This window comes from Athene noctua, chromosome 4 (assembly GCF_965140245.1).
Source record: "Athene noctua chromosome 4, bAthNoc1.hap1.1, whole genome shotgun sequence".
Taxonomy (NCBI): domain Eukaryota; kingdom Metazoa; phylum Chordata; class Aves; order Strigiformes; family Strigidae; genus Athene; species Athene noctua.
The window spans coordinates 33,937,984-33,958,512 of record NC_134040.1 but is presented as its reverse complement, the minus strand read 5'-3'; the positions used below and the strand labels follow the sequence as shown (position 1 = coordinate 33,958,512).

The 20,529-nt window shown below is 38.5% G+C and overlaps 1 protein-coding gene across 9 annotated transcripts in view; it reads right to left on the bottom strand.

Moving 5' to 3' along the window:
- PTPN13 (protein tyrosine phosphatase non-receptor type 13) overlaps positions 1 to 20,529 on the bottom strand; it is a 131,847-nt gene that overhangs the window by 22,997 nt on the left and 88,321 nt on the right. For 7 of the 9 annotated variants that reach the window (XM_074904942.1, XM_074904945.1, XM_074904943.1 and 4 more), the window contains 16 exons: positions 19,660 to 19,734; positions 19,376 to 19,550; positions 18,225 to 18,378; positions 17,937 to 18,075; positions 17,394 to 17,546; positions 15,878 to 16,060; positions 14,576 to 14,738; positions 10,123 to 10,546; positions 9,840 to 9,937; positions 7,986 to 8,042; positions 6,614 to 6,706; positions 5,157 to 5,264; positions 4,288 to 4,419; positions 3,450 to 3,916; positions 2,326 to 2,466; positions 349 to 442 (listed from right to left, as the gene is read on the bottom strand). In XM_074904942.1, the coding sequence (XP_074761043.1) occupies positions 349 to 442; positions 2,326 to 2,466; positions 3,450 to 3,916; positions 4,288 to 4,419; positions 5,157 to 5,264; positions 6,614 to 6,706; positions 7,986 to 8,042; positions 9,840 to 9,937; positions 10,123 to 10,546; positions 14,576 to 14,738; positions 15,878 to 16,060; positions 17,394 to 17,546; positions 17,937 to 18,075; positions 18,225 to 18,378; positions 19,376 to 19,550; positions 19,660 to 19,734 (2,656 nt within the window). The remainder of the gene's footprint in view (positions 1 to 348; positions 443 to 2,325; positions 2,467 to 3,449; positions 3,917 to 4,287; positions 4,420 to 5,156; positions 5,265 to 6,613; positions 6,707 to 7,985; positions 8,043 to 9,839; positions 9,938 to 10,122; positions 10,547 to 14,575; positions 14,739 to 15,877; positions 16,061 to 17,393; positions 17,547 to 17,936; positions 18,076 to 18,224; positions 18,379 to 19,375; positions 19,551 to 19,659; positions 19,735 to 20,529) is intronic. The other 2 variants (XM_074904946.1, XM_074904947.1) reach the window with 2 other exon arrangements.

Sequence of the window (20,529 nt, the reverse complement as noted above, 5' to 3'; positions counted from 1 at the left end):
GAAATGCTCTTCATTAATGCAGGCTGCATTAGGGGAGAAAAAATAAAAATACTGCAGCCTATCTCTTATTTTTCCCCTCTGCAGTCTCAGTTTTCTGTTGATTCTGCAGTTGTTCACCACTTTTTTCTAATCTTCACCTGCAGAATTTGCTATCAAGGCAATATTTAAAATGACAACTGCAAATGCAGCAGCTTGGAAAAACAGCTCTTCTTCCTCAGGAAGAAGACACAAAGAAAGGAGGCAAACAGAGTTCTTAACTTCTAGGCCACAGGGTATCAACTCCACCACAGACAGTTATCTGCCCTTTTTTCACATTAAGAGTCCCAAGTGAAAGAACTGAAATACTACCTTTTTCTATTCTGCCATCTGCTTCAGCTGCTCCCTTAGGAATGATTGCTTTCACATAAATGCCACCATGCCTTATGCTAGTATTTACACCACCCTAAATGGAAAGCAAAAACAGGATTTGTTAGTCTTTTTGCAGTTATTATACTTAGTAACTAAACAGTGTCATGCAAGGAAAACTGTACTCAGGAAGCACTTGGGCTACTGGCATGTAAAAAGAACTGCCAAACTGTCAAAACCAAAACATTGCACAAAACATGTTTTTGCAGTCATGCAACTTATTACAAACAAAGCTGGGGTGGGAAGATTGTAAAAACATGTTGCATCACAATGCAAATGCATCCAAACCAAATAAATGTCTTTCAGCATAAACTTGTCTGCATTATGCCAGACTTTACATGCTTGCATGCATACCAAAGCTCAGAGATGTGTGAGGGCACAGCATGCCAAAGCAGAAGATGCATACCCATGCAGTGTCCTACTCCAATACACCCTTCTCTGATGTAACAGGAACTAAGGAGTGCTGCTTTCTCTCAGTTCACACAAGTTTGAAGGTCTAAGCTGAAAAAAGTCTGCCCAAGCTCAAACGGCATTTATTTTGGAGGGCCTCAGCCTTTCTGCTCACTGCAGGGGGGTTGGACTAGATGGTCTTTAAAGGTCCCTTCCAACCCAAACTATTGTATGATTCTGGCTCACTGCCACACTATCGGTGCTTCTCCACAAACTTGGAGGGAAGAGGGAGACCAACAGTGTATTAACGTTCACTCCCAAAGCATACAGTATTACATGGGAAAATTTAAAACACAGAACTAATTGTATACCTCTTTTTCTCACTATTGTACAAGATAGCAGTGCAAGGGGCAGAATGGAGGCTGAAAAAGGAAAGGTCAATGAAGATACCACTTGGTCAACCTTTAAGGGGAATGTCTGTATCAGTCGGTATCTTCTAATGTTTTCGACAAGGCCAGTGCATGCTCACTGCAGGCTTGATTCTACTCAGTAACCAACTCCTGCTGAACCTTTGCTCCTCCAGCTGCCTCAAGTTATAAGCTTGACAAAGCAGTATGAATTTGAATAGGCTGGGATGCTAAAATAATAGAATTTCATTCTGCTCCTCTTACAATACTAGCTGTATATATGAAAACAGTGCTAGGCTTGTGAACTGGCATTCCACCTACATGCTGATCTGCATGGCCACATTTAGAAAAAGGCCAACTTAGTTTTAGATATAAGCAGGCAATGAAAGCCACCAGTTTTGAACTACAGCTAACAACTACTCTCTATTATTATAATTTAAGCAATTTTTCCTTTTCAAATTACTGTGTAGTCCAGAGATCAACTAGAGATAATATTTGAATATTAAAATACCAGAATGTATTTCTGAACATAATATGAGAACACGAGCCATGAAAACTGTATGCCTGTGTTATAAATCACCCTCCTCTTCTGTGAAAAGCCACTCTGCAGTATGGCAGGCCCTAAACATAAACTACCTTCAAAATTTTATAGCCCAAAGAGAAATTAGTCCATTAGAAACACATTTTTGTCTCATACTGCAAGAAAGCCATGTCAGCATACTGAACATAGTATATGTGTGTGGATGTGCAATGACACTCTTAAGTAACACTACAGCTTCCACTGCTTGTGATGCTGGTCAGGAAAGGTCTTATTTCTCTCCCTTATAAATTATTAGGTAGCAAGGGACAAAGAACATGTTACTTTTTGTACTCACAAAGCAGCGTCTGTGATAAGATTCTATTAGGACTTTAGGGTTCCACCATAATACAAACAAGAATTACTTAAAGGGCAGATGACAAGAGAAGGGTTATAAAATAGTATTACTTTTCAGCTTTGGTAAGATTAATCACACATCAGTAAAACTATATACTTAATATGACTCCAGAAAATATTTTGCTTCCTTGTAATTTAGCAATTTAATGGATTGCTGGGAGTAGAGAAAAAGAGAAAACATCTAAAAACCTTGTCAAACAGTACCGTGACACTTATTCCCAAGCCGTTATCTTTTTTGGCTAGTTCAACCTCAAAGATATCTCCAGGTTTAAGTGTTGCAGTAACCTTTTTAGAATTCATTTTGTTTGCTGTATTCGCTGAGGAAGATTCCTTTATTTAAGAACAAAAAAAAAGAAAAGAAACAAACAAAACATAAAAGAAAAAACGATTTGCCATTAGAACAGAAGTTTACAGTTAAGACCCTAAAGGGTGTGTTTCTGAGTTAGATGCAGCCAAAAGGAGTCCACATGGCAAAGTACCAATTAGCAAGACTCATAAGGCTCACTGTTTTAACTCCTCCACTGCTGCCACTGAACATGTTTATTACAGAAATGTGCTTGGTCTTCAGTAGCTGAGACTATTGTCAAAGTGAGGTTGGTCACAGAACACAGAAACTATAGTACTTCGGTATTAGAGCAGCCTAGGGTCCGTTGGATTAATTTGCAGGAGCTACCACAAATTGATCAAGTAACATCCATCAGCTGAAAAAAGGAATCACTGGAAGTTTGGAATTAATTAGTAGTACTTGCCATTGTGTACTTTTGGAAAAAAGTGAAGCAGCAAGCTGTTTCTGTTCAGAGCATGGCTCACTGCTGAACTTCACTACACAAGAGCAGTTTTCCATGGATTAGATCAATCCCAAAAGAAATGAGTTCTGCTGCTACCCATCCTGGATGAATCACTACTACTTTAATCTAAGAAAAAACTTAATATATCTGCTAGGTAAATAAGCTTACCTCTAGGGATGGTCACTAGACTATGATCATATTAGATGAACACACAGAATTAAAAGGATGTTTTCTATACTATACACTTGTCAGAAGCACAGTCTGCCTCTAAGTAAGACATGCCCATCTTGTGACACTGGAAAGCTGGGAAGTTGTTTCAAGTTACAGCAGTGATTTTCTCAATTTATTTCAAACAAAATCACCAAAGTATTAGAAATTAGCTATTAGTATTTGCCATTAAAAGGATAAGCTGCAGGCTAGGCTGTCCTCCCCTCACATCCTTTTACCTTATTTCACACCCACAGTCAGCTATATCACTACCACTATTGTAAGTGATGGGAAATATTTGTAAGGAATACACTATGCCTTTTTAGCTTGCTGTTGCTCCTGACTGCTGGAATAAGTTGCTTCATCCATGTCAGAATCCCCTCGGTCAGAATATTCCATGGATTCCACCAGCCCTGGCCTTTTATTTTTTGTTCGACTACTGTCAGATGAGGATCTTCTCTTCTCGTTCATTTTAAAAAGCCCAGACTGGGAATCATTGTAATGCTGAGGATCCTGCTGGGCTCTACCACTTGCACGTTTGCCAAAGCAGCTGGCTGGCTGGCTCTGGGACAGGCTAGCGCTCTCGGTTCGGGAATCCTGGGAGCTCACGCTTCCATCCCGCTTTCCTCCTGACAAACCAGACAGACTGCCTGAAACAGGCCTCTGGTGACCACGGGACTGGCTGTATTCTTCTGAAGAGGACTCTGCCTCATTGTCCTGCACCAGTGACGGCCTTCTTAAATAACTCCTGGTTCCATTACTGATGTGTGCAGCGTTAGATGATGCTGGAAATCAGGAGACAAGACAGTCACATCAGTAGCTGGTAACATCTTATCTGCAGCATGACACAAATTTCTCAGTTTACAGCCATGTAAGGTTTCACCCTTTCATATTACACAGAACACTTTCTGTTTGTGATGCAACCGTGTCTCCTCACCAAAGGTTACTGTAGCGCACTTTCAGAACACAATTTAAAGCACATACTAGCTGGGGTTGCTTACACAAGTGACTGCAGTTAGGGTGGTGTTTTATGGCTCAGTTGATCATAGTAATTTTAAAGAAATGCAGGAAGTATTTTACAAAAGGTGTCAGAGAAGGGAGAGTGCTCAAACTCAAAGAACAACTTGTTAATAGTAAGGCATATTATTCTCTGTACCTTTGGCTAGTTTGTCCTTGGGCTGAGAGATAACAAGTGTCACATCTTCAGGTGCATTCTCCAAAATTTCTAACGCTGCATGGTGGCTGACACCTTCTAAACTTGTGCTATTTACGGAGATTAGTCGGTGTCCTGCACAAAAGGGTTTGTTCAGATACAATCCAATATCTACATTTTTATCCATCAGTGAGAATGTGGCGTACAGGTCTGAAAATCTCTACACAATGCATGGATTAAAAATTACTAAAATTCTAGTTATGCTGGAATAGGGAACCCTAATCATAAAAAAAAGAAACCCCAAAACAAACCACAAGAAGTGGTTATGAGTATTTCCTCTTTTTGCAGTTGCCAAACCTTTCCATATCATGATTTCTACCTTCTCTTCTGTAAGAAAAATGGATGCAAAAGCAAAAATCAAGAAATGAAATAAGCAGTTCAGTTCAAGGCACAGATTAAAACGAAAAAACACCAAACAAAACAGATATTGATTAAAATAGATTTTCTTTCTTGTACCCACCTCCATAGTAGTCATATGGTTACATTCACTTTTTCCAAAATTAAAGTATGTATTTGGAGCTTTAAAAAAAAGAATTTACAAAGCATCTATAGAGACCCAATAGCAAGTAAAGCCCTTATCTTTATATGTACCTTTAATTTTCTGCTACTTCAAGCTTTATAATTTTTACTTTTATTTAAATTATTTTTGTTTCTGTATAGTTTAACAAAGAAGTAGCACCAGTTTTCAGAAATTATCCAGAATGAAGGTCAGCATTATTAAGGGACTGACACAGCCATAGATGGAAATAGTACTGCATACATGTCTGGCCTTTTTTTTCATGTATACACCTTTTCTTATTTACTCTATTCACCTGATTTTAGAGATCCTTCCAAATCAGCTGGCCCTCCAGGAATAACTGAATGAATAAAAATTCCCAGATCAAGTTTCCCCGTCTTCTCTCCACCAACTATTTGAAAACCTATTAAAAAGACCCAAAGCAGACAAAAATATCAGTGACCACAGTGTAACTTAACACAATACAAGTTCGTATTTCAAAATGAACAAAAACGTAGTCATTCTAATAAGTGTAAAAGAAAACTATGCATCTCAAAGAATTCTACATGAAAATAAATGATAAAACTTTGTTGATTAAGCTTTACTGCATCCCCTGTTTTTGAGCAAGTGATTCAGACTTTGTCTAGTTGGCTTCCCAAAAAACCCCAACAAAGGCTACAGAAGGCAACTGTGGCAATAGAAACACACGTGCAGACAGATGACATGAAATGTACATTTGCTGACCAGATGAAATGCATTTTCTCTTACTTCAAAATTTCTGGTTTTCTCCATTGTTAGATGCTTCACCTAAATGTTTGACCCTGGTCTTAAGAATCGAATTTTTCAACTCCCTGTTTTCTTTTCAGGCTTCTAATCTCTTTCTGTTAATTCTACCAGGATAGAATACTGGGAAGTATGCTCAAGATAAAAAAAAATAGAAAATAGAAGGTATCACATCTTCTTTATTCTAGTTAAAACAGCAAAGTACCACAGATTGCATGGGGAAGTGACAGAAGAAACTGTGCATTTCATATAAACTTATTTCCTTTTTGGTCAACTCTTAAGTTACTGTGCAGGGTAAACACTAAGTATTAGTCCTGTAGGCTTTTTTCTCCCTCTTGAAATCTATGCAACAGTCCTATTCTGGATGACAGACAGAACAATGTCCCTAAGGACACTTTAGGGAGCCTCCCTAAAACACAATTCTGACACCAAATTATTCATTACTCATACAGGGAAAAATTATGTGGTTTTATGAAAAAACTCAGTGGTAGGAGGAGGAATGGAATGCAAACATCTCGTCTTCTACGTTCCTTAAACCTCAAATTAGTGTTCCATCTGATGATATTATAAGAAAATCACTCCACAATTAGGTCATAATGGCTTTATAATGTGCTTTTTTAAATATAAAGCTTTCAAGCTGTCACAGCTGTGAGGTGTCCACATAGACAAATCTTGTGCCTGAACAGAGATAAACTTTAAAGACCAACTTTTATGACTAGTTCATAATATAAATACAATCCTAAACATACAATATGAAAAAAACTATGGAAGAACTTAGAAACAGATTTGCTTAACATCACTCAAAAAATCCGTAGCATGCACTATCAAGTCAGTCCAGGCTTCAGCATCCAAAATGATTTCAAAATAAAAAATTTGTCTGCACTGCTTTCCTCATTTCCACAATAAATACTTAAATACAGACCAGAAAAATTAATTTTGTTTTTGGCTTCTAGGAACACACAAGACAACAACAATTTTAAAGCCACTTACCTAAGCCAAATTTTTCATCCTTTTTCAAGTTCACCAAGGTGATCTCTCTTTCTGGCGAGGCAACTCTGTTCTGAGTTGTTTGCAGAGAGTCAACTGAAAGGCCAACATTTTGTGATCAGAGACCACCTGAATGCTTCTCTTCGGGTGTGCCTTGAAGTTCTATTCCATTAAGACTACTTCTCCAATAATCTGAAAAGCTGTTCTGAACTAGTGGGTCCAACTTTCATTTCCAAGTCATGTCCAAATAATAAAAAAACCAACCCAAAACAACTCACCACCATTATAACTCACTCCCACATTCAGCAGTCAAAATCTTTTATCCCTTCTAAGAAAAGCACCTAGCATAGTCACTTGGAATCACAACACAATGGAGCCCTAGAATCTTCAAATTTATTAGTCTCAGTTCAGCAAAGTTTTTAGATCTGTGTTTACATGACCTGCTCAGGTAGGCAGGACATAAGCACATCGGTAAAAGTGAAACTGAGGCTTATTATATGAAATTACTAAAAGGTTACTCAGGGAGTTCTCTTAATGGTAGTCCTTTGTTAAAAAATGACCAACATTAGAAATATCTACTAAAACCTAGTTTGTTTAAATTTATTTCCTCATTCACAACTCCACAGGCTGCTGGTTATGCCTCTTCCAAAATCTGAACACCTTCACAATAGATTTATGTGACTTCTGAGGGTTCCCAACAGGCTGAAGTAGATACAGGCACTTAAGAGACAGAAGGAGCATGATTTGGAAAAAATCCAACCAATCTCCTGAAACTTCAGCAAATGCAAACATACTGTAAGTCTGAACTCATGAATTTGCTACCTTGAGAAGATACAACTCATTTGGTCTGGAGTGTCTGGCATACTTTTGCCTTAAGTGGAAAATGGAGTGGCACAATGGCAGAAACCTACTGAGCTCTACACACTGGTACGAGCAGAAAACAGTGGTGCAAGAGAGTGTGACAGACTGCACCACCTGGAGAGGGAGTTTTTCTCTTACAAAACCAAATCAAACCAAAAGAGTAAAAGAAATAAAAAGAAAACACAGTCTTCTTAGGCCAATAACCAATAACCTCACAAGTAACAGAAAGGGGCCTTGAAGAGCATGGTATGTTAGGTAACAGCACTCTTCAGGTCTCAAACAGACACTATTCATATTTGAAAAATATTGGACACAGATGTCAAAATCTCCCCCAAGAAGCAATCCAAAAGAAATATTAGGAGTGTATTTAGTAGGAAATTGTCCTAGACAACTAACTGGGAGAGGTATTTGATTTAAGAGTAGCAAACAAACAGCACAGGTGGAACAGTGAAGTACTTGAGTGTTTCACAAACTGACTGGATTAGTTCCATAGGCATATTATTTATCATCTTACCACTCTCTTTTAACAGCACTGATGATGGAAGATTTCCTGAAGAATTCATACTAACGCCTGTGACATGAATGGAAATATCAAGACATCGTTATTTTTTTTTTAAATATAAAAGCTACAAAGTAGTATTTCAGACTTTACACAGTACACGTAACATCATTCACAATACCAGATTACTTACTTTAAAAATGAATAAACATGAAAGTAGTTTTGGATTAGCAAACCCAAATCACTCATGTACTTTGATTGTAGTTCAAGGTTCAGACAGATGGCAGCTCACACAAAGGGGAAGAATTAAAGAAAGGACAGAGGTTTGTCCTTTACAGCCACGTTAATTTCAGATAAAACTAATGGATCTTTAAGAAACTAAGTGAAAGACTAAATTTTCTAACAGGATTGGATGAACATGCCTAACCTAATGAACCAACACAACAGGAGTGTTAGGATTTTGTACAAGCAATTTGAACCAAGCATTTGGTATGCATATAAGATCATATTCTCTCTGATATGATCAATGCCAAGCAAATACAGCCATACTTTAAAGAGGATAAAATAATATACATACTAAGTTATGAAATTAAATGAGGTAAGATAACTCAAGCTTCTTAGGAAAATAGTCCTGGCCTTTTTTAAACGTAAAGTTTCAGCTGATGAGTTTTATCATGCAAAGAATGTTTGTCCCCCAGCACAGCCAATATGATTCTGACATGTAGGTAAGATCCTTATCAAAATTGCTGCCCAGAAGATTATGGGTAAGCACATGATAACACTAATTATAAATCTAAAAGCAAAAGATAAATGGCTGCAACCTGTCACTACAGAAACTCACTCTTCAGTAGCTTATGCTCTCAGTACTGAAAAAACAGGGTTCCCAAGTCAGTTCTGGTTTCAAGTGCAAGGGGGCATATGCAGTAAGTGTTTGTACATTACACTCTGGTTTGGGTTTTCTTTTTTGTTCAGTTTTTCTTGGCAGTTTGTTTACACCGAACCCCCATAAATGTAACCTTCTTCCACTTCTGATGTTCTGTAACTGATCAATATTTTAATATTAAGCAAAGACAAGCCAACAAAAGCAAGCTAAAGCTGCAAATGTTTCAGTCATTGTAGTTTCTATTATTACTAGAGGGAACCTCCTATAACCAGAAACTGACAATATATAGATATTAAAAATTAAAGTATGTGCAAGTTTAAGGCTATTTAGCTGCTCTGAATTCTATTGTTACTGCCTACTAAGACTATTTGTGTGCAATCCCATCCTCACCAAGAAAATGGAGTAAGTAGGTCTGGCTTAGCTCATTACAAGAGTGTTTTTGTGAAACATCCAATGCACTGGGTAAAAAAATTGTACCTAATTTATTATATCCAAATGAGACCACACAAAAGAAGAACTGTGCAGTTACTGCTCAGAGGTACTAGCCAATAGCCAGCTTATGCCAGACTGAATCCACTTCCAAAAGTCACTCCCTGCAATCCTTTTCCAGAAAACACTAAAAAAGTTCAAGCTTGACAAACAGACTGTGAAGACTAGCAAATTATTAAAAGATCCATACAATAAAATGGCACTCTGAAGTGACAAAAAAGACGACATTTTCTGGAACAGCTTTTACTGTCAAGTACTAATATTCTGAACACCTGTGTGCAAACTGATGTTGTCCAAAACAGATTTTTTTTGATTCGTTGCAACAATTATTTGGGAACAACAGGCAACCAGCCTGGATTACTTTAACATGTGATACTCCGCTCCCTTTTTCGAATTGAAGTATCATCATCAGTTGTTAAATATATCAAAGCATTACACCCAAAGCAATTTTAGAGGTTAGTTATTAAATACAATAATATTATTTTTCGTATGCTGACCTACAACATAGGCTTGACCGGTATCTTCAATGGATGATGAGTCTGATTCGTTTTTCTTTCTTTCAGGGCTTCTACTTAAACCTGCAGGAGATTTTGAACTTAAAGAGGAGAAGGAAAGAAGGGGAACCAGAGAGAGGGAAGAAGAAGTTGGGAGAGGGAAGGGAAGGATCAATGTAATAAAATAATGGTATGAATAATAAATCAAAACTGATGCAAAACATTTGTACATTGTGTACATTGACTGTACACAAAGATATTGCAGGGTGGTCAGAGAGACTCTTACTTGCTCAGTTTTAATGCTCCTGCTGCTGATCCAGTATCAAATTTTGGCATTTGCTGAAAGACTCTTCCCATTATGTCTTCTATTTTTTGGGAGGAAGAGTCCAAAGCAGTAATAATATTTTTCCTTGGGGGATAAACTGAGATGTGGCTCTGACTCAGATCATGAAAGGACTTGCTCATAACCCTGGGTCTTTCCTCCCATGGAGTCTTCTCATTCTTGTCCTTTGAAGAGCCAGGAAGCGGCTGGAAGAGTGAGAGCTCAGAGCAGGACAGCCTCTTCAGAATCTCTGCTTGAACAGACAGAGGTCGAACGGCAAGTCGGTTCAGAGTGCTGCTGGCCAGGCTCCCAGTACTGATTGCTCGTCCCATGTTGAAACCTTTGACAGAGTCTGCATGAAGGTTTAGGCTCCTAAATGAAGCCCTTTCTGTGGATTTTTTATTTTTAAAAAACAAAAAAAGACAAATTTTAGTTATACTGCACAGTTAGTGTGATTTCCTTGTGTAAAGCATGCATTTTAAACAATCAACTCACACAAAGCATATTTTCTCTAGATGCCCAAGTATGTATCATCATCAGGTACATACAGTCACCTCAGAAAGCAAAGTGTAGAGTTCCTAACATTACACTAACCTGACCATCTACTACACTGAAGCTGAACAACACAGAAAAGCAGAATATTTATCCTCTTACTAGTATGAAGACTCATATTCCCTTTTAAACTGCTGTGTGTTATATATAGGCACATAATCTTTCTGCAAAGCAAATAATATGCTCAAGCCAAGTGACCTGGATGACTTCCTTTAACCTGCTCATACAAATCTTTTCCAGAATTTGAACAAATAGGATTCCCTCACCTCTACACTACCAGATCCTACCAAACTTCCATCCATCCACTGCTTAGTTTTCCTTCTACAAGTCCCTGACAAGCTTATGGTACAGCTGCAAAGTTGTGATGGCTTGGCAGCATCTCTACGTGGTTAAAGAGCATCAGTTCACTCAGGTTCACCTGGGGACTTCCCCTGCCAGAAACGCCCTAAGAAGAATGAAGAGAAAGTGTTGACTGGGATTTGCGAGACTTTTTGGACTTATGAACCAGGATTCCCTTAAGCAGCAGAGAAAAACAGGTTTTGGATTGTAATTAAATTACTGTCAGCTGAGTCGTGGGAACTGTCTGGGTGGATGTTCTTAGCTGAAAGCTAAAAGCAAGATATTACAACTTAGCCTAACCCACTCTTAATTCAGAGCAAAGATGAGCAGGGCTCATTTCTATTAGCCTAACTGCCTCCTAAGGCTAGTAGTTAAGTTCCTTTGGTTTGGCTCTTGCACAGAAACTTGATAAGCTGTGGCAACATGCTTGCTGGTTAGAGCCTTTAAAGGAAATCAGGCCCTCTGAACCCTTCATAAACTTCACCTATGTCTTGGAGTCAGTTCACAGGGAAGTCTGTAGAACAGCAGTCCTCAACTGTGATTTAGTGTTAACTAGAGGGTTTTTTTACACTCTACGTACAGCTTAAGAAATAAGCTGCTTTAGGAAAGCTGTACTGTAACTCAGACGGAAAATGATACTTTTTGGTACACATCATCCATTAGCTTTACTAAACGCCAAAGTGGTCACCTTTAAAGAGTGTATTTGGCAAATGCAACCTCAGCACCGCTGTTCCAAAACACATTCCTCCCTCCAATACCTAGGGCAGGAATTAACTGCAACAGTAACTCATGCTTTCTCTATAATAGATAGGCATACAGATAGAGAAGATTTAGTTGTGGAAGGTGTTTTTTTATCCTTTTTAAAGGTGAGTTAGTATACAGCTATCACTTCCTTACCCACACCAAATGTCTCCTCTAGCCATAGCCACCAGACAGACTAGATGAGCTACATAAGAATGGTTTTGCTTGATCAGACCAGAGATCCACAAATCTCAGTTTCCCCACTCCAACAGAGATAGCAATGACACTTGCTGTTGTTGTCTTCCCATCCTGGGGAAGAGCACCTTAATAAAATATTCTCACATATCTTGTCTTGACATCATACTTACCCTCTGCAAACACCAAACAGGACTTCCCTATGGATTTTGGATTAAAACTTTCACATCATTATCTCCATAGACATTAAGCCTCTCACACCTGCCAATCCCTTAACTGAAAATTCTCCTGTGCTCAAACTCTCATGTACTCAGTAAGGCTGACTTAACCTTCACTTCATCTTTGCAGTTTTCTATGTCCTTTCAGGAATCCAAACATCTCTAAAAACTCAGTGCTTGGTTCTGTGCGCTGCATGGCCACAGATGTTGTGCAAAAAAGAAACCATCATTCCTCATGTTATAGTTTATCTCCTTTCCATAAAATTGTACCATAAAATTGCTAGCATTTAAATTTTTTAAAAAAAAAACCTTTGTGACTCATCTCTTTCTATTCATGCAGAAAGAATGTTATTCAAGAGCCATTTTCCTTTTATCTTCCAAGCCTAATTCTTTCTATTAGATTTATATATGTTAAAATGGTTTTTCCCAGGTCAATGAAGCCATTGTGAAAGTGAAAAACATCATGGTACATCACAAGGGCTATAATGTGCTCTCCCTTATATTTCCATCCTTTGCTGTTATGTTCCATGAAAATTTATTCACTGTCATCTATGCATGGCAGGCCTTCTCCCTTGTCTTAAAGTATTTTCTTCATTCATTGGCTGAAATCAAGGTGAGTCTTGCAAGACACTGTAAAACTGCATTTCTAAAGGATCTTCCAAAGCATGTTAATCTTCTGAAGTCCGCTACTCCACCCCACAAACACTGCAAGCGTTACAGGCACATGCTTGTGTTCTCTGTGCTGTTAACCCAGAGTCAGTCCTTAAGTAAGGAACTTTCAAAACGTACACTTCCTGCAGTGATCAGCCTTGAGTTAATAATATTGTCACCTGCCCTTTTCTTTACTGTTTTGCTGAGTGCTTCTAACCCCCATTTTTTACTGACATTTTAAGGGCTCTGAAAAAAAATAAAAATACTTGATGCTTCTGTAGACCAAGAATAACGCTTCCTAAATACTGCCTGGGATTTCACTCCTCTAACAAAAAAAGAAAAGCAGTACATACAGTTAATATGCTGTTTTGACTAGCTGCTTCATCATTATTCTAGTAACTGTATTGCTATATGTATATATATGTGTGTATACACACAAACGCGCCCAGGAAAGAGAAATATGGCTAATCTATTTAGACCAGTGAAGTTATGACAAAAGCATACTTTGTTTGAATTGTTTTTATTTCTAGTAACCGACTGTAATGAATTAACCATAATACTGATTTATTTGCTTCTGATTACGAATGACTGATAAAATCTGAAACCTCCGATTCCACACGATCTGCATGGCACAGAAGCAAACTATTATTTTCCAGACTCCCTCAGCACAACACATACTGCATCTGTAAGAGCAACCAAGTTTGCCTAGCCAAGAAAGCCTTTCATGCATCACTTCTCTTTGCAATTCAGGATAAGCAAGCATTAAGTTACAGAATGGTACAAAGGCACTTGGTCCTATTTTTTTGCACCCAACAGAATAGAAAAAAGGCTGCATAGTTGCCACATGCCTCCCTCACTCCACCCCTTTCTTTTTTTTAAAATTAGAGATCACAATCTCCACAGCAATGGGGACAAACTCCATCCCAGCTACACTGGTGGAAATCTGGATTAACAGCAACTGGAATGCAGACAGATAAAAACAGGGAACAAAGAATGAGCAGACTGACCAAAATAGCGCTTCCAGGCTGCACTGCAGTCCAGCCAGCCAAGTGAGCTCTGCTCCAAATAGTGAAGAAATTGGCACAGAGGATTTTTTCAATAGTTGCATTCTCCAATTAACATTTTCTATCTAAAAAGAACACCTTTATATTATCTGTTACACACAAATTAGATGACAATTCTGAAGAAAACTGACTATCATCAGTGTTGCTCCTTACTAGGTCCGTGAAATGTTAAGTGGAATAAGGACAGCTACACCCACAGCTTACAGATGCAGCATCACAAAATGCTCGCTGTTGTATTTGCCTCACATGATGACTCCATTTTATCTATAGTTCCACATTAAATCCGATTCATTTCGCATTAAACAAAAAGGTAAAAATCCTATTATTGAAATATTTTTAAGTTCTTTCTGAAAAAAAGCCAAAAGCCATTAATCAAATGGAAAATTACTATTAATGACCTATTTTTAGATTCCTTTTATTTTAGGGGAGCTACTGTGTGCCAACTCTGTGTGACTTACCAACTTTTCTTTTTCCCTTAAACAAATCCTAAACAAACTCAGCTAGCAGATATAGCATAAACCCTCCAAATGTAGAGCTACACATATATAGCACTCAGCAGAATTACTGAAGCTCAAGTTCAGCTTTTCACCACCAGCTTTTCAAGTTCAGCTACATATAGATTGCTACTAAAAACTAACACAGCATCACAGTCCTTACCAATGTCCTGAGTGTCTTGGTTGCTCTGCCTGGTTCTCATCTGTAGTTGGAACTTATGCTGGGAAGAACAGAGGTGCAAAAGGTACTGGCAAGTCTTACTGTTGTCAGTCTGAAATGCGTACTTAATACCATCTGACATGTTCTGCAAAGTTATTTTCTTCTTCTACATGATGGAGAAAAAAAAAGTTGAAGACCACGATTTCTTTTAGCCTACAAAGAATTTTGTATTTGTGCACAGTTACAGCATTCAAACTTTCCTAAAGCAAAAATGCACCGATGGGAGAGATTTCTATTAAAATAGGGGTTCAAAGTAATTTGAGATTTATGAAGTGGCACTTTAAAGCTACTTTTGAGCTAGCTATGATGGTACTTTATTATTATTTCATCCATCTCTGTTACTGTTAGTGCTAATGACAAGAACTAGTACTATTACATTTTGCAGGATGGAGTTTTCCAAAGCCTCTGAGGGAAGCAAAAGGGGTGCTGCCACTCAGAAAGAGAACTAGATCCCTGCTCTAATTATGAAATCTTATCAGTTAACATTCCAGGTATTTGCTTTATCTTTTCAGTAATTTTGAAACCTCAATTTATCAATTCTAGTTAAATTTATAGCATGGATGAAACAGGCTGTAGCTTTTCAATAAGGTATCACAGTTAGAAGTTTTTCAATAGCTGTATAAAAGGTAAGCATCTGAAGCTCAACACCTCATTAAAAACTGAGATGACCACCAGATTATGGTGTACCCACTAAAGTTGGCTGGTGTCACCCAGATCAAGTGTCAGCCCCTGTCATCCATCATCATTTAACTACTCTCGGTAACATAACAACTTGAAAGCAACATAGGTGCAATCTCCTAGTTACACTGAGTACTGGCATTTACCAGTATCCAGTCCTCTAATGCAGGATTCTCACTCTGGTGCTGCTTCACTATCCATGTCCCATACAGCAGCATGGGCAGATTGCCCAAAAATGCAGTAAATGGGCAGAGCTTCTCTCAGCCCTAGATCTATCTTCACAATAGCTCTTTCTTTAGAAGGCAGGGAAGCCACGTTTCACAAATACAGGTTTTCCAAAAGACAGGTGGAAGCTCAGAAGTATAGAATGCAAACTAATAAAAAGAAAAAAAAGAATCTTTAAAACACTGAAACTCCTATTTCAATCTGATAATACAACACAGATCAGTCACACAGTCAGATTACACTGTAAAACAGCAGTTTAATTTGCAAAAATTACACACAAAACCAGGATCAGGAGATACAAATATACATATGAACACACACATAGAGAAGAGACTGACTTACACTAAAGGATATTTTCTTTGTTTCTCTCCATGGGAAGCGTAGTACAGGTGTGCGGGAACCATTGTGAACTTCAAAAATAACAACTCCTTTGGAGCACACCCCCAGAAGGATACCTGTTTGGGATTTCTTCTCAGGCAACACATGATGAAGATGAACCCCATATTCTGTGAGCCTCTGACATAACTGTATAGATCAATGTAATGACACTTCTGAGAATATGAAGTTAAGGCTATTACATTTTTTTTATACCTCTATACAAACATTGTACTTCTGTATAAATATTTTAATATATGTGTGTCTATATACATACATGAGTTTTAGGGAAAAAAGATTTCTTTCTGCCTGGTGATTCCACTTACAGTTTACAGATACTACAACAGAGACACATCAGCTGCTCTAGAGGGTTTTAAGTCATGGTAGTATCTCTTGACCTGCCAAACACTACAGCAAATGAACCTAGCTTTTATTATTATAAAATCAAACAACGAAAGCATGAATTGAGAATACCTGTAAATCAAATTTGCACAAACCAGTTGTTAGCAACAAACTGGAACTAGCCAGATACACCTGATATTGACACATTTATTAAATCGAATTCGATTAACACTGCAATTCTGTGATCACATTAAGACATCAACACTGCCAAAAGATGCTGTTTCACTCGCTTTGCCCTCTGAGTCATTCACTCCTGCTGTTTCTTGATATAAAGAATTAAATGAGGGAATCTAACTGCTCTCCTCACCCCAACTGCAGTCATACTAGGTTTAGCTAGGATCAAGTCCCCTACTCTTGTTCTCTGTGGTTAAGTTACAAGAATACTTCTGCCAAAGGAGCCTTAGAAGGGGCATAGTCAGCTGAGTGCCTCGTCCATCACCTTCTCAAAGAGACTGTGGAATCACAGTGTGGTGGTAGAATTAGTGTGATGGTTATCCAGAGTCTCAGCAGCAAACCATCACCTCCTGAACTCATTTGCAGCCATTGTATCAAGGCAGGACCTGATCATTATCTCATGAGTAACAGCAGCAAACCCCATAAATACATTTCTCAATGGATCCTTTTTGAATAAACCAAATATATCAGTGAAAATAGTTTTCCTATCACCTTACATAGTACCTGAAGAAGTCTGTTTGGTAATGCTTCTGGCTTGCTTCATACCAAGCACCATAAACAGTATTAGCTGTAACAAAACTTTTAATATTTGTTTTTTTTTCCTCAACAGAAAGAACAAAGGACGTAGGGAATGGAGGGTGTGCTGCCCTCCATAACGAAATCATAGCTTTCTTTAGAGTGAACACATGGATCAGGAGTTGCTTTTAACTAGTTGGAGTTAAAGCAGGAAGACTACTGACCAGAAAAAAAATGAAAGGACTTCCTTCCATCTATGATTTCTTTTCCCTTGTAATAATGTGTCTTTTGAAAAGATCTTTTCAGCTTGCTTTCTTCCAGTATTATTTAGAACATGAGCTGAGGAATTTATTAAGTCGAAGATTACGGAAGAAAACTGCTGCCCACTTACCTTCAAAAATTCTAACTCTGTCTCTTTTTCAGATGCACCTGTGTAAGTGCTATGCAATTTTGGCAGCTCCTCCTTGATGTAGGACAGATCTAGTCTTTCCATCACTCTAGCTGGGACATAGTGTTCTAGTCTGAAATATGACATGCCATGGACCTACAACATAAAGCATTTTTGTGATGGCATCTCCACATGCTACTCTGAGCATGAACGAAACAAACATTAGTTTTACAGAGAATTGCACATTACAACTGAGTAAGAAAAGGAATTCTGAATCTTATCCCTGACCCAGAGCTTAATTTCACATATGGTTTCTTCCTATTCAAGCCTGACTACTTCCACTGAAGGCAGAGAATCCTTAACTAGATTCTGCAACAGCCCCGTGTTAGACTAAAAGAAAACTTGTCCACAGCAAAAATTGCCAAGAGCATAACACCTAAGCTTCCAGTCCAGGGCAGAGCTGTGAAGCATGTGTGGCAGCTCACAGTTCATTCTTTAATTAAGCAGCAAGAATATAGTTTCTCAAAGGTGAAACCAATGATGTACCTTGGCCTGGTAATCTCCATACTCAGCTTGAAGAGCTAGGGATGCTAATAATAAGGCTGTCTCATCATCACAGTGCATCCTGTCTTCCAGGATGTCCTTCCGCAACTGCAGGTAATACTGGTGACAGGTCAGTGTATGCCTAGAACAGGAAAACAAAAACCACAAAAAACCCCACACCATCTTCAGTACTCTTCCTGTTACAGCAAATTTCCAGTATTTGATTAATATTCAATTTCTGTCCATAAATTAAGGGTTTAGGGGTTTAAAAATAAATTTTTATACACTCACTGTATAAGACTGACATCATCCACAAAAAATTTGATGCGAAAAAACAGAGTGAAGTTGACAGGGGGCTTGTTCTTCTTCTTTGGTTCTTCTTTCCATCCTTCTGGAGCTACTTTACTTAGCTTTATATCAGGATCAACGAAGAAAAATTCATTGTCTGCCATGAATGTTAGAAAGGAAAGCACATGGGTAAAACACATTAAAACCAAGTATCTTCTCCAGCTGGAGGATCAAAACAATTCTGAAATTTGGTTTTGAACAGTAAGGTTTTCTGTTGACTAACAATAAGCACAATAGCTGTGAAAGGGAACATCGAGTAAGGGCAGAAGAAATAATTTTACAGTTATCCTGAAGACACCAGTGGAAAAAAAAAAAAAATGGAAAAAGTTACCTTCCGTGACAGCTACAAAATAGAAGCTAGGGTTTCTTTAAAATTTCAAATTTCTTATCCCATAGGAAATCCAAAATCTGTAATTCCTTCTCTTCCTTACTACTTCTGTCCCATTCACATTTTTGCAAAATATTTTCAAGGCTTTCTAAACTGCCAAGAGCACTGGGAGCGTGCCATGGATAAAAGTAAGCTCTTGGGCTGCTAAGGACTTCTATCTCACACCAGTATTCTACATGTTACAGTTCTGCAACAGCCTGTGCGATGTGCTGGCAGGGAACTTGGATCTGAACACATCACTTCTGCCACAGTGGGGAAGAAAAAAAAAAAAAATCCAACTTCTGGTCTGTTCTAACAGCAAAAAGTTAACACCTCAGGAGCAAATGTTTTTCTCTTAAGGCAACTTCCTCTATACAAGGGGCCCTCCTATGCATCCCAGTGGCTCTGCCTCCACAAGAGGCTGCAGTATTGCCTAGGACATATTAACAGAACCCAAAGCCTTTTCATGTCCTTTGAGGGGTACTAGTCAAAGTGAAGGCAAGAAACAGCAGGGAAGAAAACTCGTCAACCAAAGGGAAAAGGCAGTCCAAAACAAGCAGCCATTACTCAGGCCAACATAGAATTTTATTGTGCAAAGTTGGTCTTCAGTAAGGGATGTATTATTTTGCCTCAATAGAGGAGAACAGTACTCAAAGTGAATGCCTTGCAGATGCCAGGCAGTCTCTCCTTATCTCTTCTGTCAACTGCATGAAAACATTACTCTTACCTCTTAAAGTAGCCAATCCAAACAAGTGATGCTCCACTAAGCCAATATGGGCAACGACCATATCAAAGACATCTTTACATATCGTTTTGGTATCACAGGTCAGCTCCAGCTTCTGTCCACTTAGAAGCATCACATTTACTTTACGTCTGCTGTCATCATTCTTCCCTTTCTTAGTCTGCGTTTTGTGAAATACAATTTCCCAACATTCACACTTTGTGATAAAAGTGCATTTGTTCATCTAACATACTTCCCCGCCACTGACAGCTGAATAGCCCTTTTCTTACCAAGATAGACTTCGGTAGATCCAAGGAGATGAAAGGCTCAATTGTCATTTTCACAAACTCAGGGCCAAAGAAATTCTGCAAATGATAACAGTATGAATGAACAGTGCTGCTAGAATGACTGAGGCACAGTTAACTCCTGCCTTGAAAATGCCAGAAAGGAACCAAAGGCCGAAACTAAAAAATTACCCTGAACTCCTCCCATGAGCTGGTAGGTCTAAAGAACCTGATTTTGCCACAATGTGTGCCAGATACCACTGGCTAGCTACAGTGATGGTGACATTACTCTGCATATTTTCCTTCCTTTGCAGGGTAAAAAACCCAGGGTTTGCAGATTGGAACCACCTGGGCTTATCTTAGTGAGCAACTGCCTGACACTGCTACAGTTTTCTGCATTGGTGGCAATTCTGCCTTGACAAATCTCTGACTGTGACACACAAGTCTCATCTCCTGAAGACTGAAATGTTTCAGCCTAATTATATCTGCTGGGTTGAAGTAGAGATCCTGGCCAGCTTCCGTCTGCCTGTAGACAAATATATGTCCTACTAATTCCCCCTGTAAATTCTAAGAGGTCATCTGTCCAAACTGTTAACGGAAGTCCTCTGCACAATAGCCACTTCAACACCACATTAATAGAGTGACCCAAGATTAACTTTTTGAAGGAAAACCTTAATTGGCTATTGCCTGCTAACTCTGCCTGATACAGCTCTGAACAGCTGTGTACTAGATGTAAAGCATCTGCAGGTAAACCTCAAGGGCCAGGGTGGGGAACCAATCTGGTTGGTTAAAGTCTGCATGAACTAACTGGTCAGAGTGCTATGTACTGGAGACAGATACAACAACTATTACCCTGGATTAGGCAACAAATTCACC